This window comes from Stegodyphus dumicola, chromosome 1 (genome assembly GCF_044657685.1).
Source record: "Stegodyphus dumicola isolate Sdum_Otavi_A_Nest chromosome 1, ASM4465768v1".
Lineage (NCBI taxonomy): Eukaryota > Metazoa > Arthropoda > Arachnida > Araneae > Eresidae > Stegodyphus > Stegodyphus dumicola.
The window spans coordinates 281,240,660-281,257,995 of NC_140768.1; the positions used below are offsets into that span (position 1 = coordinate 281,240,660).

Consider the following 17,336-nt stretch of genomic DNA (forward strand, 5'->3'; position numbering starts at 1 on the left):
AATAGTTTTTCTGAGTATCTTATTTGTCAATATTCTCTTATAAAAATTTGTAACAAATATATTATGACAAATACCAAGTTTTATACTGAAACAAAGGCAAACTCACCAAGTTTGTTACTCCTTTCCTATATAAAAAATGCTCAATGACAATGCATCTGCTGGCAATCTATATAATAATCTGTTTCAACCTTCAGTGCCAGAACCACACCCAGAGCTGAATTAATCATTAAACAAAATAAGCATTAGCTCATCAAGGAAAGGGAGCACCATAAAAGTTTCCATTAACATTGTTATCATGGAATGTACAATGCAGCTAAACAAAGACCACGGGAAAAAAAAGAGCGAAGGAAAAAGTTATGTGGGGATACCAACATTTTTAAGGCTTAGGGCCCTGGCCCTAAAGCCAATCCAGTTCTGGTTATAGTAATGATGACATGGTTGTGAAGATCCTAGAGATTAGCAGAGAATGGAGGCACAGAAACAGTATCCTTGGCTAACTCCACAAAAGAAAGTCACATGACATTTAATCCAGAGATTAACATCATCACTGCATTAAAGCATTACTCTTCGTCTTGTGCTTTTCCCCAATTTAGCAGCAAAATTTAATTAAGATACTCTTACAATGGCAGTGAATTAGAAAATCGTCTTGCAAGAAAAAGTCCTCCCCTCTTCATGGAATGGCAAATAAGATTACAAAAAGAAATCAGCAAGACCAGATATTAGTATGCAATACAGTTAATAAGTAAAAAAAAAAAAAAAAAAAAAAATATTTACTCAAAAGTTTTTTAGTTTGTCTTGGAGTCACCATGAAGTAGCTCACAGTAATATTCATAGGTTTTGCTCATTTGCTAAAAAACATTATCATTGCTTTTATTCAACTGCAGTATCAATGAACTTTCCAATATGTCTAAGTAAGCTGCCCCGATGATTGCACATACGCTTGCTATACAAGCACAGTAGACAAATGAGTTTATGAGACATGTAAAAAAACTTAATGAGTTTACTTCTACATCAGTATGATAAAATTTGGTATCAGTCATGCAGTTTATTTGTTAAAAAAGTTGTTTAATGCTTCACGGATTTTTATAACCCTATACTATTAATCACATATTGCTAAAAGATGGTTCTGGCATTTCTGATTTCTGTTAAATTTCTTCACAGAAACCACATAAAACTCAAAGGAATAAATAAAAATAATCATTTAAGTTGATGAACAGTGACCGTTACCAAAACCCATCGAATTGGGGTTTTTCTCTGAAACCAGTGGCAACCTGAAATTAAACTGCTTGAATCTGATATTGTTTTGCTTTTGCATTACATCATTTACACTGGCCTAAGTAAAACTATTTTCTGAAATCTGTTGATTTTGCATTTTAAATTGTGTGTAACATATATACATATTTTATTTAGTTCTATGGTTTTTTGTAACTATTCAAGCAGCTAATAAAATTAAAAGAAAAGCAATTTTGAAAACTTTTTTTTTTTCTTTTGAACATAAGCAGGAAAATATCAAAACATTAACAAATTATTGTTAGAAAAAATTTTCATTTTAATTAAACAGAAAGAAATACGACTACAAAGAGAGAACAACAATCTGTATGTCAGCACAGAATTTCATGACTAGATTAGATTTCAATTCAGATGCAGATAGGAACAGAGAAAATATATGAGTATAGAGGAAACAGAATTAATCACTTACATGAATTTTTGGATAAACCTATCCAATACCATGAGCACTAGTGGTATTACCCAAGGGCCCTGGCTCTACAGATACAAATGTGCAAATTTACTATTATTCTTCAGACAGCTGATGTAGCCAAGAGTTCTAGAATATTTATGCAAGCCTATGAAAACATGATCCTATTAACCTTTCAAAGAAGGGGCCTTGAAACCCTGAAGTTTCTCAAAGGCCATGAATAAGTAGTACTTTCTTGAGTATGATTTCAAAATAACCGTCCCACTTTTTATCTTCACTTCTTTTTTCTGATATATATATATACTACCTTAATTGTCTGCACACATTTCAAGATGCATACGTGAGAACTTAAAGGTATTATAACAAATGTTTTTTTCAATGTATGCAAAGTTTGGCCTCTTCAAGAGTTAAAATTGTCCAGGCCTTTTCAAGTTTCACTGGATTACAAAATAACAATGAATAAATAAATACACAAATTTTCTAAAACTGGAATCCAATCTAATGTAACTTCAAGGGCAAAAATTAAAAAGCATTCTAGAGATATTTTATTCATGGGGATGGGGGTAAGATTAAAAATTTCTTTTATTTAAAATCCCATAACAATTGAAATTTGATATATTATTCCATACAGGAATAAAATGAAATTTAGAACAAATATACAAAAATTTTATATTCATTTACAATTTGTTCATAATTAAATATTTGATACAATAAAAACTTGATTGTGCTCAACAATGACAAAGAACACTTAAACAGGCTGCGTATGTTAAGAGTGGATCGAGCCTTGAGCCTTTGTAATTTCCAACAACAAAATAAACTAGCTAAAATATGGTAAAGTGTTATGTACAAACTGAGAAAAGAATAATGAAACTCATCTAAAATCAGATCTATTTTCCTTTACATGTAATCCAAGATTTTAGAAATGCCACAAAAAGAACGAGTTAGTTCAGTTAAACTCTGAAGTTCCATTAAAGCCCCATCTCAGTAACACCTCTTAGTTCGGTTAAACTCTAAAGCCTCCATTAAAGCCCCATCTCAATCTTCAAAAAATAAACACACGAAGACCTTCAAAAAAGGGAATTTCCAATTATTACAGTTTGTCAATTTAGAAAATGAAATGGAAATGAAACTCAGTTGCTCCCTATTTATTTTCTTGAACTCAGAAAAAAAAAAAAAAAAAAGAAGGAAGCAAAATCTTACATTTCCATAATATTTTTAATTTTAATGTCTCCACAGCAAAATATCAATCTAAGAAAAACCTACAATTTTTTAAATATCAGTAACATGGATATATGCAGCATAATCTATAAATGCAGCCAACACCATGGAAGCAATACATGTACTCTCAAAAATGAAGATAAACATGTCTGTTCTTTTTGCGACAGTAATCTTGTAAGCTCTTATCGTAGCTGCAAAGTTTACATAAGGGGGAAAAAAAATGTTACTAGCTGACAAACTAGCTCCATACCCTAATTTAAAAGACTTTCTGGTATCAAAATCAAATTATACTGAAAATCTTAATAGAAACTCAGCCTCCTACAGTTCCATAGTCAAATCAGCACAAATCCAGACCCAAATGACTTGAGAGAAGTAGAAAAAATTTTGGAACACCAGAAAACAATTAACTTCATTCAGAAAAATCACGCAAATAACAAAAGATGTCAAATTTTAAAAACAACCCCCCCCTAAAAAAATGCTACTAGGCTTTTGTGCCATTGAAATAATCACGAAATCAGCAGAGGAAGACAATTAGATGTTGGCCGAGTGGTATTACACCACTCCCCTTTTTACAAATCCCCAGCTCGAGAGCTCTGTCTGCATTTGTGCATCACTCGCTGAAATGAAGATTACATAGCTATTCGCTAAATAAACGCATATTCAAGAGTTTACCCTGATACTTTTTATCTTCTCATTTTAAAAGCCCACTGGGATATATGCTAATATAAAAGTCATGGCCTTTACTATGGATAATATTTCATTTTAACCATTTGATGCATGGCGCTTGTGCCCTGAAACCGCCAATTTTCAAATTTTTTTCCCGCTCTTCTTTCCGAACGTTTCGAGTGAAAAACAATTAGTTTCTTATTTTTTACCTCTAAACAACACAAAATGACTGCAGAACCAAATATTTTTTAGGTCTTAGTACTTCATAGCAGATGCCTTTTAAAATTTGTTTTCGATGAGACAAAATAACTTTTTATTATTATAAACAACTTTAAATTTCAAAAGTTATTAATCACGCATCATTATTTTTATCATAATTAATAAAGATACAGCAATAATAAACTGCATATATAAATAACCTGTGTATATTTATGGCATTTGCTTTGTGGTTTCAGGGCACGACCACTGAGCCACTAGAGCTCACAAGCCCCTACAGGCTCAGTGGTCGTGCACTGAAACCACTGCTCTTCACAATAGTATTAGCTGCTTTGAAATAGGAATGTTTATTTTTACCCAGATATTGATAAGGGGCTTTAATACCAGAGTTATTTTATTACTAAACAATACATGCACCTGCCCAGAGAAAATGTATTTCCAGGGATTTTTCTCCGAGCTCAACACACTTGCTTCCTATGCTATTACTACGAATTTCTAAATTATTTTGTGCGGTTTTAAATAAAATGCAAATGTATTTTTTGATAATTAAAAACAGAAATCTCGTAAAAATTTAAATTATTTTATGCATATTATTATACAAATTTAAAATATTTAACACAGTAAAATGCAAATCCTAGAGGTGTACATTTTGTAGCACAAGAGAGAAATTTCACAGAACAAGATATATGTGTGAAACATGAAATGTTGGTTTATGTACGTACCAAAAAGGCAAAACATGCTTTGAACAGTTTCATAAAAATAACTTTGTTCCCTGATATTTAAAAAAATTTGCAGTATTTTTTTTTTTTTTTTTTAAATACTCTACTGAGTCTTTTTTATTTATTTATCCGAACTTCCTTATTAAGTACATTCGTATGTTTTCACTGCTTTAGAAAAATTACATAAATGTTTAATTTTTCCTGCTGATTTGCTTTGTAAAATAAAATTAAAAATTTACATATAATACAATTTTTAAATAAAATTTGTTTCAATTTGTAAATTTCATCATTCATTAAAAATACGCAAGGAAAAAGGTAAGTTGTTTTTCCTACTAACTCAGTAAATTTTAAAGTCCTAGACGTGCACTGATTTCTCAGCGAGACCACCACCACCCACAGATCAATGGGCCAGAAAAGGTTTTTTATTATTTATACATTATTTGTCTCTAGGATCATAATGTTTGATTTCTAGAGTTTTTTAGTTAAAATGTTATAAAAATAACATAGCGCACATCAAAGGATAAAAGGAATGACCTGACCTGAGTGTCCATGGAAAGCTTGTTCAAGAAGGAAAAGTAGAAATAGAAAAATGTTTTAAAAATGATTTAGTTCAGACAGAAGAAAAAATGTTTTAATATAAATTGTTTAAAAAAAAAATCAGAAGTCTCTTTATTCCTGTTTCTAAGATTTCAACAACCTGTATTTCATTCCATTATTTATTTGCTCATTTATTTAACTGCAGCAAAGTATGTGAGGCAATGCCTAAAGCAATGCCCATGACAGCGAAGAATTTTCTAAGGGAAATTGGCTTGTATTCAAGCTATAATACATGAGAAAACCATAAAAACACTCATGCAGTCAATCAGTTCATCAGTTCACTCTTAAATCGAATTACCGGTCAGTAGTCTTATCCACTCGAGCAATGACGAGTTCGAGCCATATTAGTTACGTTTTCTCTGTCTAAGATTATCTGCACCCCCAGCTCGGATCTTTATGAACATTGTTACGAATGTAAGGGGGAGGAAGTTAATTTTATTTAGTTTGAAATGTAAAATTTTTATTCTTTAATTTTGGCAACAATTATTTTGAAACCTTTTCTGTAAGAGATAACAGAAACAGCAACTATGAATCATGGGTACTCTTCTGTTATTGGGACCAGATTCAGAAATGAATGCATTATGTAAGGATGTATGTGTTCATGTATGCATGTATATATGCACATACGTATTATACACACACATATATGCATTGCATACATTTCTGAATCCACTCCTGATAATAGAAAAGTACTGAATCATGCTGAGTAGGCTGCCAATCCATTTTGAAAGATACAGTATCATTTTAATGCTTACTTTTGTCCTTTAATTTAACTTTTGTCCTCTTTTTTAAGTATAGCGAAACCTCTCACAATGACTACCATCTCTGAAACTAATTAGCAATTCTAAGAACATAATTAAATAAATGCACTGAACTTCACAGTTATTTACTTTTTTTAAGGTAACCACCCCTAGAAACAATCAAAATCAGCTACAACTATGGGTGGTTGTGTCAATGAGATTTAACTGTGCTTTGAAATATGCCTAATTATTGATCAATGATAATCCGTAAACATATTTGCATCAATGGCATCAATAATTCCTGCTGAGATCTGATTATCAGGATTGATATCTATATTTTTAGCAACATTTGTAGCTTGCTGTGTATTTCTGTAGTACCTCCTTTACTTTCCAGTTATAGTGTATTTAAGTTCCTATTTTATATTTTTCATCATGTGATAACCTTAAAACAGGAATTCAAATATCTCAGCTTTGATAAATTATATGTAGTGACAAAGTTAAATGTGAATGCTGAATATTAATTTTTTACTGTTGCATATGGGCATAAAAAAATTAATTTTTTTGGCAAAATAAGAAATCTGAAAAATGTATACAGATAGACAATATATGCAGCCAGAGCTCATTAAAAACTGGCTCCACTACTTCCCAGTTTCTAGTGTAAAATTGCAATTTTAGTGGAACACTCTGAATAATCCAAATTTTATATATATAAAACTGAGTTACAATATTAATAGAAAATTATGCTATTAATATACTTATTTTTAATAAATCATGAAATTAATTCTGAAGTGTGGGATTGAATGTATGCCTCGTTTTTCCTGGTTAATAGCAACAAGAAAACTTGAAACAGCTGGTGAAGAAATCTCCCTGTGTTAAAATGCTATTTCTTCATGGAAAGGATATTTATTGGATTAATTCATCTTGGCAGGAAAGTTTAAGTCAGTTAAAAGTGAGAACAAAGGAGCAGTTTTATACAATTGCAATGAGCGTCATTTAAAATCTATTTACCTTTCTTTTATCTTTGGTATCATATCTCATGATCAACTAACTTTAATTTGTTTTATTACTTTAATTTTTAGGATACATATTCATTTATTCATATATTATTTATTAATTTTAATTTATTACATTTGTATTTATCTTCTTACATCTTATTTAATTTTAGTTAGTTCAAATGGGCAATTTACCCAGAAGGACTAACTCCATTTTGGCATTTTGTGTCGATTCACTATAAGCATTTTTCATTTTTCAAACTGTTGCCACCAAATACTATCGCCCTGTATAATAGTTAAAGAAATTAAATAATGAAGAATCTGCATAAATGGATATATGTTTCTCGCACTGAGATAAAACAGCGGTACCTAGAGCCATGGAATTTTGAATAACGTAATACTCCTCCAAATATAAGCATCTAGAAGCCCAAATTTGGAATTTGTTTTATTATCGATTTCACATTTTGTAAATCTTTAACAAATTGTTTATTAACAAATGTAAATCTTTAACAAATATTTTAGGTACAACTCTAATATACGCCCTAATTTCACCAAATGTGGCGATATGTGTTCTGCACTGGTTTTTGGCACGATTGCGTGTTCTATGGCAACCCTGTTGACGTTGAAAAATCTTTCGCTGGAGCTCGTTGGTTCGCCTCTGTGTCTGAGAAGATGGGAGGGAAAGATAAAATGGTAGTTGTTGAATTGAAGTTCGGCAAAAGGAAATATGATTGTGGCTATCCTGTTGAGGGTTAGTGGGTATTTGGAAGTGTGGAAAGAGGGTCTGGGAGATTATTTTTAATGGGAGTGCATGATAGAAGTAGGGATTTGTGATTTTATTTATTTGTGAACCATAGTATAAATTTTCTGGATAGTGTGTCTGGCTGTCATGTAAATATGATAGTGATTACGTGGTGGCATGTTAAAGGCGGTATGAAATTTATATTTCTGTTATTTGAAAACGCATTAATTCATGGTAAGTGCATTTTATTTTATCTTTGTTCTTATTTTATAGAATGTTATGTTCATTGGTTCTTTAGTATGAATTTCAGTCGTTATTGTTGTTTTTTTAAATTGTTTGAAATTTATTTTAGTTTATTTTGTTGTTTAGTGTCTTGTCTGTACAATTCGTAGATGTTTTTTAAAGTTGAAACAGAACGCTGTGTACATGGTATTATTTGAAATTTATTGTTGTTATGCTATTTTATTAAAGCGAGGTGTGCGTAGTTTGTAGATTCGTTCGTTGCCTACATTGTGCAATTCGTAGATGTTTTTTTAAGTTAAAACATGTCACTGTGTACATGGATTCTTGTCAAATATTTTTGGTTAGAAACTTTACGTTTTTGCTATCTAAATTTTTTGTTTTTGTTTCGGATTTTTAGCTAAATTGTGTGTTCAAAACGTAGTTTTTGCATGTGCGAAAAATGCATTTTTGGAGACATTTTAGGCTAAAAGTTCAAAATGTAGACAAAAAATTTAGATAGTAATATGGCAGCGTGAAGTTTTTCGCCAAAAACATTTGGCGAGAAATTTGGCGACTTGAAGGCGCATATCAGAGTAGTTCCATATTTTATTAACAAACTCAAGGATTTCAAAGTGATCAATGGCAACATTGTACAGGGGAAAAAAAACATTTTTATCTCCAGTATGGAAGTCCATGTATTGGAAATTCTAAAGATATGCTCATTTTAAAATTATCTTGCGATATTTCTCTTGAACTGGATTTTATGGTTTAAGCGCGAAGAACACGATATTTAATAAATAAAGGTAAACCATAAAACGTCCATTTAGGAGTAATGTAAAATCTGAAATATTTAATTTTTATTCTTTTTGATTGTTTATTTATTATAATTATTTATTTTTGTCCTAGACACCAATACAGAAATTTTTTCATAAGTGTAGTTCAATATACTTTTATTCAAGTTTTATTTCTTACCTCCTAAAGCCATAATTTTTATAAAAGCCTTCCATCTGTCAAAAAGAATCACCCTTTGAATTTGAGTTAAGATGTTTTTGTGTTTTTTTGACACTAAAACTTAGTCAACAGTTTTCTGAATATTTGAGTTAATACATTAATATAAAAACATTTATAAATAGATTCAAATTTTTTACCTTACAACATTTGGATGTTCAAGAGCTGTGAGCTGCTTTAAAAGAGAGATTTCTCGCACAGTGCTGATTGGAACACCTTCTTCTCCAAGTGGCACTTTAACTTTTTTGAGGGCAACAAACTGACCACTGTTGGCAAGATCTCGTGCTTTATAGACTGTACCATAAGCTCCATTACCAATTAACGTCATGTCATCAAAACTTTTATTGCTGTGTTGAATGATACTAAATGGACTAACACTAGTAGAAGCAGCATTTTGCTGCTGACTTATACTGTGCAATGACACACTTGTAGCAGGAGAAGTTTTGGCAACGAGATGGCTTGGCATTGTCCCATCAAGATTTAAATATGATTCTGTAGTAAGAAAAAAATTTGGTTATAGTGAAAAGTATTTTAAAAGAAAAAGATAATATATAAGCATACAGTCTGAAAAGCTCAAAGAAATGGCTCTCATTTTAAAATAATTATATAATGATCTGATACATTATATTTTAATTTTGTAGAGGTTGAATAAAGTGTTTTGAAAATAAAAATGTTTCAAAAAATTGCAGACTCCATAAAAACTATGAAATGCAATCTAAAAATATTTTCATTTCATTTTAATTTTTTAAACATTTTTTTTCACAATATTTAAATCATTTTTGTTGTCTTATAGCCTGTTGAGTATTGACATTAAAAACATTTGTCTTTTTTGCCAATAAATTACACAACCAATTTAAAAGTTCTTTTAAGCTAATCTGCTGCTTTCATGATGAGAACTATGCAACTTCATAAAATTAGATGGATAAAATTTGTTACTTGTATTTTAGATTTTTCTCCAAAATATACCTTTATTCTTTTAACTAACATAAATTTGAGTAAATTGAAAAATAAAAAACTCATCCAAATTACTTAAGGCTTTTTAATGAAATATAATGACTTAACTTCACAATAAACAGAAAAGCAAAAATATAAATATACATATATTAAGTATAAATATACATATTTAATATATTTAAAGCTTAGACCCTGTGGCAATTTAAAACCATAACACCCTGAATAGAAAAACAAAGAAATAGTATATACAGTTAAACCAATTGTTAAATGTGAATAAAATTTTTATACACCAAAAAAACACAAATGAAGTTAATTTTTAAATGATTTTGGAGAAATACATCTCTTACATAAACTGCACATGGCTAATTCTAACAATATTTTTTAAAATTTCTTATTTATGATAAAATTTATCATAATGCCATTATTTAATACTGAGAATAATTTAATACTTCATTTTAATTTTCAAACAAAATTTCTAAAAATTATTGAAATAACACCTCTAGGAAGAAAATATTTTTATTACAGAATATTAAAATCTACATGAAGAATCATTTGAAAGAAAACAACAATGAATTTTAACATATTTCCTTTTCAAACATTTATAAACTATTTAAAGAGAACAAAGGCAAGGATAATCTATAACATCTTAATAAACCCACTGAAACTTTAATTTCTAGGTTCATAAATGCTTCTATTAATTATTGAAAATAAGCACACCAAGTATATTTTATTCAACTATACATATTTATGTAGGTATTAATAAGACATACATGAAATACATATACATACATGAAATATAGATAGAAATATATATAAACGAAATACAGTTGGAAATATATGTAAAAGTAATGATAAATAATTTTTCATATATTTTCATTAGAATTCATATTAAAATCATCTAACTATATGAAACAAATTTCGATTATAATACTAACGGAATTTCGATAATAATATTTATTTTGAAATTTCATAAATAATAATAAAGTTGTAATAAAATATTCAAGAATAAATTGGATAGTCATTAATGATAAAATAAATAAGAAATGAATTTGATCAATTATGAAATGTAATACAATGAGTTAGTCCCATTTTTATTTTCAAATATAGATTAGGAAACAGCATAGTGTACACTTTATAAATTCTTCCATTCTTTTAAAATATGTTATACTAAAATCTTATTTCTCAGAACTGCATACCTAAAAAATTTCTGAAGGGATGTGAATGTTTCCGCAATTAATTTTTATCATATTAGATAACATTTCTCTTATCGTACGATATAAACTGCCCTAAGCATCGAAACAAAAGATGATCAAATTTCAGTTCCGAAAATTACTTAGTTTCAACAGAAGAAATTTTAAAACATCAAATTATAAACAAAGCTTCAAATAAGTTAATTCAAACACATAATTTGCTTAATACAATAACTCAAGCCATAACAAACAAGAATACGAGTATAGGAAATAAATTAAACCATACCGAAATATTGCTATTTATACAAAATATAAAATGAAAAATATGCTTGAACGCATTACCTATAAATTTCTATACATAGTGATCTATATTGGCAGCAAATAGTTAGGATAATTCCATTAACTAGTTCATTCTAAAACAAGTGTTCCATCAACAAAGAAGAATTCCCGGGAAACACTTATTATCACCTGTCTTTACTCCAGCTGCCAAGCACTGATCAACTGTTGAGTTCATGAATGAAAACACCGGTAACGGAAGCTACGAGAGCGGCATCTAGTAATAAAATGTAGAACTAAAAGAGAATAGTTTGAGCTGAAAGGAATTCACTCCTTCTTGACCTTCCTCAGTGTTTCCCACTGATTTCTGTTTCCTATTCCCCTTTTATTTTATTTAATTTTTAAGGTAACTTCTAGATTTAAATATTATATACTACTTCCAGTTTTATAACTTTTTATCTTTGTAGACATTTGAAACACAGCCGAATTTATAAGCGTAAGCGTCTCATTGCCTCAATATCAATCTTTTTAAAAAATTTTTAGAAATCAATGAAAATATAAAATGTTTCACTAGATAATTAACTACTCTTTAATAGTATTTATTTGAGATAGTGTAATTATATTAGTTGCATTATGCCAGGGTGGAAGGTATTAATTTTTTTTTTTTTTTTTTTTTTTAGTCTAGGGACTTGTTTTGAAAATATACAGGGCTTAATTTCTAAAAGTAGAAGTGCGAGAGCCCTATAGAAGAGTCAGGAAAGAGGAACAAGAATAAATAAATGAAAAAATTAATATTAAAATCATTAAAATTGAATAGTTAATGATTATCAAATTAATTAATAATTATCTAATTATTAGGTTATTTAATTATTTAATTGACGTTAATAAATAATATTTATTAATTATTATATAATTGATAATTATTATTTAATTCATAATTAATTTATTATTATTTATTAAAATAATTGAATAATTAAAGTAATTAAATGATTAAAATTAAACAAAATGCAAAGAGATAAATTAAAATTTAATACACGATTTTTAATATAATTTTAGCGCTAAAAATGAAATTTTCGAGACCAAATAAATTTCTATCGAAATTATTGTTCAGTTACATAAAAGAAGTGCCAAAGTCTTCTTATTTAGGGCTCCGGTGCGCTCCACCTAGAATTAGAATTTATCCCAAAAACTAAGAAGTACCGAAATCCAGTGGACTCCGGTGCAATTTAAACTCTGAAAATATTTATATTTAGAACCTAAGTTAGTTTCGGGATTTTGTTATAGAGTGTTTTTTGATAGTCACCGGTTCCCAATATTACTATGAGTAAATCTTGTAATAATCGAGATGCATTCGGTTTCCAAGAAACAGAAAGCTGCCTAAATTGTCTTCATTGATAGGGGGAGAAAATGTAGTGCCAGAGCATTATTATTTTGAAATACTTAGAGTTTTGAAGCATCATTACTACATGGAATACCTTCAGTGATGTAACTAAAGTATTTTAACCCCTACCAGAAAAAATCTGGGGCCTTCTTGATTTTCAAAAAAAGACAGGGATCCCAAGAACTAAATTTTTGAATAACAACGACAAAAATTACAACCATTATTCTAATTTTGTCTTTAATTTAAATAGCTATAGGGAAATAAATCTAGATCAGGAAAACGTCTAAGGGCCCCCTAAGAGCTTTGAGTCGCATCTTAAAAACTGTAGAAGGCTTAATTTATAAAATTAGAGAACTGGGGTCCTGTGGAAGACTGTCAGGAAAGACAAATAAAAATTAATAAAATAACTAATACACCAATTAAACTAAAAATTCAATAAATATAAGGAGAAAATTTTTAATTTAATAAATTTAAATTAAATTAATGCTAATTTTATTTTATGATTGTTAAATAATAAATAAAATACGGACATTGTCTTATTTGGAGCTTCCTAAATGAATTGATTCACATAGAATTTAAGCCCTGAATATGCACTATTATGTAACATTTCAAAGACTGGTAAAAATAAAGATCCTTCTTTTTTGATCTACCAGTGAGAAAAAGAAAGCTTCACTTATGAGAGTAGAATGCTGTTCTAAATGATTTTGATCTTTTGTGAATAATTGTGAATGTTATCCTAGAAAAAGTGCGATTAAGTTTTGAAAATCTTATTAACGTTAAGAATTACCACGTGCATTACGGAAGGATCGCTTCCTAGGCTAAAAATGTCTTAAACATTATTAGCATGCTAAAATACCTAGCAAATTACTACATTACAATAGCACAATGAAACGCTTTTAAATGAATTATATGGGTTGGGTTATGTATAAAAATATTTCTGAGAAAAAATTTTTTAAATATTCTTAAAAAAAGAAAAAAAAAAAAAAAAAAAAGAAAGAAATAAAAATAAAACAGAACGAACATTACTATATGACTAGGCATAAATTAAAAACTGCTTATGGGAGTATCTTTGAACTGATAAAAAAATCTGATGCGAAAACATGACTTCCTTGTGCTGGACTATTAAATTATACGCATTATTTGTTGCATTTCTTTCAATCTTATTTCTTTGAAGTTCATTAGAGATATATTACGGATTCAATTAATTCAGTTCTCATTTCGTGGTAATGCAAAAATGCATAAAAACTCAAAATATCTTCATTAAAAATTGAATAGAATTAATTTAAATTAAAATTGGACTTTCTACTCAAAAACAAGCCATTCGGCCAGCGAGCAAGAAGGCAGATTTTGTAGTGCACAAAGTTGAAAGTTTGCTTTTTGGTCCCACTCGGCAAAAAGACACTGAAGGTGCAGAAAGTGACTTAATTCACTATTCTGCTAAGTTTCAAATATAAACAAATATGTCTGCTAAGTTAAACTTAGCCGCACTTAAACACCTTTTAAATTAGTAATTAATTCCACAATTATTGCATACATATTAATTAAGGCATAAAAATCTTAACCGGAATAGAGCAACAACATAATTCAATCGGTTTTAAATCAAAAAATGCACAATTTACCAACATATAAGAATAAAAAAAAACTGAGCTCACCGAGCTGATATATTAGAAAAAGAAACATAATAACTGGCTAAACAAAATTTATATATATATATTTAGATTTATATGCTTTTGGTGAGGCCGATTGCAACCAAAAAGGAAGGTGCACAACTACTATATGTTACAGCAGGGCTTAGTTTCTAAAACCAGAAGCACCGGAGCTGCATGGAAGACCATCGGCAAAGAGGAGCAAAAGTAAATAAATAAATAAAATGACTATTAAAATCATTAATAATTTAAAAATTGAATAGTTACTTATCATGAAAGTAATTATTAATAAGCGATTTTTAATATAACTTTATTGCAAAAACTAAAATTTTCGAGACCAAATTTCTACTGAAATTGTTGTTCAATTACATAAAACAAGTACCGGAGCCGTCTTATTTAGGGCTCCGGTGCGCTCCGCCTAAAATAATGATTTATCCCAAAAATTAAGAAGTATCGACTTTCTGAGGCTACTCGTGTTTGAGTTATACGAGATATATACATACGTACAGATATCACGAAAAAAATCTCTTCTGAATCCATTTTGCAACACGTTTTGGTGAAAAGAGTCCTTTATTCTGTCCTTACGTACAGATGTCACGCAGAAACATCGTTTAAATGGTTGAAATGGATATTTTCGTTGATATATGATACCTCAAATTTTTTGCCTTTACAATGCTTCCTTTACTTCGTACAAGTAAGTAAAAAGTAGTAATTTTTGCATTGTTGGGTTGTACTTTCATCATTAATAACATAATACGAGTAATACAAATGCTGCTGATTGGATATCATTCATTATACATACCTGATATACTATAAATACTAATATAGTTGCAGATAGATGATGTTTAGATTACATTAAATTTTTATGTGGCAAAATTATAAGGAAGAAGAATTGCACAACATTGATTTTGATACTATGATGATGACTGCATAGCCCAAAATCAAGTCCTAGGTACGCTACTGAGTATAAATTAAGAAATCTAATTTAATTATTAAACCTACAGTTTTGTAAGCGATAAAAATTTTTAATAATGTATTGACCTAAGAATGAACTCTGTTGGGGCAATGGCTTTCATAAGAAAACCACTTTTGAAAGTGAGCAGTATTTTTAAGAACGTAAATAAGTATTGTCACATGTCAGGCGACCACTTACAAAGAAATCTAAAATCATTTGTAATTGTTAGTGATTATTTTAAGAATTATTAACCTGTCGACTAATAATTTCTTTCAGAAAAGTGTTTTTACTTAAATTTATACACAGGATCCAAAGGAAAGTCCATACTTACTCTTTTTATTTCGAAATGATTATTTCCGGATTACAGGCTTTATGTTACTGTTTAGAAAAGCTGGCCTGAGCAATCGAGCAGAATCGATTACAATGCATTCTAACGAAAAATTAGCGAAATTAGGAAATTTAAGGTTATAGGGAAGCGAATTAGCAGAAAATGATCCAGTACAAAAATGTGTAACGGCACTTGACTACTATGATAGCGATCCTGAATTTGTTTTCTGAGTCTCATGTCTTTTTCTGATCAATGTAAAGAATTATCGTATTCATCTCAGAAAGCTATCATTATGCAAATGGTTAATAATCTTGAACTACAAAAAAGAAGATTTGCAGTTCGAATGTCGGTGAGTCACATTTGGTTTATCTTCTACTCATGTCTTCCGTCTGTGCTGTCACTATCATCACGAAGACGCGTAAGAATGTAAAAATTCCTTAACTTCACACCCATTTAGAAGAGTTACTAGGAGGGGGAAGACCTAATCGAAAAATGCAGGAGGTGACGTATTATCATCCACCTCACTTTGTAAGGATCTTAAGTTTTACTAACGTTTATTTTATTTTAAATCTTTACTATCACTTCTTATTTTCTACTTCCGGCCAGAATTATAAGCGTGAAGGTTTTTATGCAAAGTTTGTCTGGCGAACGCCAAGTATTTAAGTTGTGGCCTTTTGCCAAGCGAGAGAGAGGAAGCAGTGAGTCAAAAGCAGGCCGCTTACCTTAGAAGTTACGCAGTTGCTGTTTGCCTTCCAGGCCAGAGGTTTTAATCCTCTTGATAAATTAAACGTATTGTAGTGTTCACAGTCTCTGTGCTACATACGCTTCCTGTTATTATAAGGCCAATCTTCCACGTGTATTATTCTAAAGTTAAATTAGAGTTTAGTTTTATTTTTATACTTTTACGTTAGACCCCAAGTGGCGGGTCAGTGTATTCCGAAGTACGGAAGTTATTGTATATAGAGAAAAATAAAGGGTTTTGTATACCCTTCGTCTGTATCCTGTCTACTTACCACAATTAGTGAACATAGCTTTAGTAAGCTCTCTGTTCCGAGTCAGGTCCTTGTATGTTCCCGAAGAAGGTTAGAAGGAACATTGACCCTGATAGTGGCGCCCAACGAAGAAGAATAACCATGGCCGAGTTTCAAGAAGAACCTGTGCTGCCTGCAGAAACGGCTCAGAATCCAGAAATGCCAGCTGCCGCCCTGGAAGGATTTGGTTACATCGTCCAGACCATGCGCGCTTCGATGAAACCAGAAGCAACATTTAACGGAAACTCACCGGTAACCAGTTTTTTGGAAAAATTGGATGACCACTTCATGCTCTACCCCGTGCACGAGTTTCAAAAAGTTACCTTAGCTACCAGCGCTTTGAGGGGCCAAGCGCTTAACTGGTTCAAATGTATAGGCAGAAGTCTCTTGGGTCAAGCAGGAAGTCCCACCTATACTTACGAAAATTTCAAGACTGCCCTACTAAAAGCCTTCCCTGTTGTAAGGGATCGTGCGAAATTAGAAACGGAACTTTTCAGTATATATCAACAAAGAATCGAAAACCTCTCGAGCTTTATTTTAAGAAAAATTCACGTTTTCAAGCTCTTGTATGGAAACCGTCCGGATCCTGAAATAATTCAAGTGATTTTGCCGAGGTTACTGTCCCAAGTGCAAGACTTTATTGAATTAAGAAATCCGACTACACTGGAAAAGTTATTTGAGCTAGCAATCCAGTTTGAAAGTAGAAGAACGGCGGACGTCGAAAGAAGACGCCAATATCAACAGCGAAACCAATTTGGT

At 30.3% G+C, this 17,336-nt stretch overlaps 1 protein-coding gene and 1 long non-coding RNA gene across 2 annotated transcripts in view; one reads left to right on the forward strand and one right to left on the reverse strand.

The window, feature by feature from the left end:
- LOC118180084 (cyclin-dependent kinase 4-like) overlaps positions 1 to 11,458 on the reverse strand; it is a 66,544-nt gene extending 55,086 nt beyond the window's left edge. Inside the window, exons 1-2 of the mRNA XM_085807745.1 lie at positions 11,303 to 11,458; positions 8,957 to 9,308 (exon numbers count right to left, since the gene is read on the reverse strand). Coding sequence (XP_085663871.1) covers positions 8,957 to 9,282 — 326 coding nt within the window. The 5' untranslated portion in view covers positions 9,283 to 9,308; positions 11,303 to 11,458. The remainder of the gene's footprint in view (positions 1 to 8,956; positions 9,309 to 11,302) is intronic.
- LOC146999563 (uncharacterized) overlaps positions 1 to 17,336 on the forward strand; it is a 113,040-nt gene that overhangs the window by 79,273 nt on the left and 16,431 nt on the right. The window lies entirely within an intron of this gene.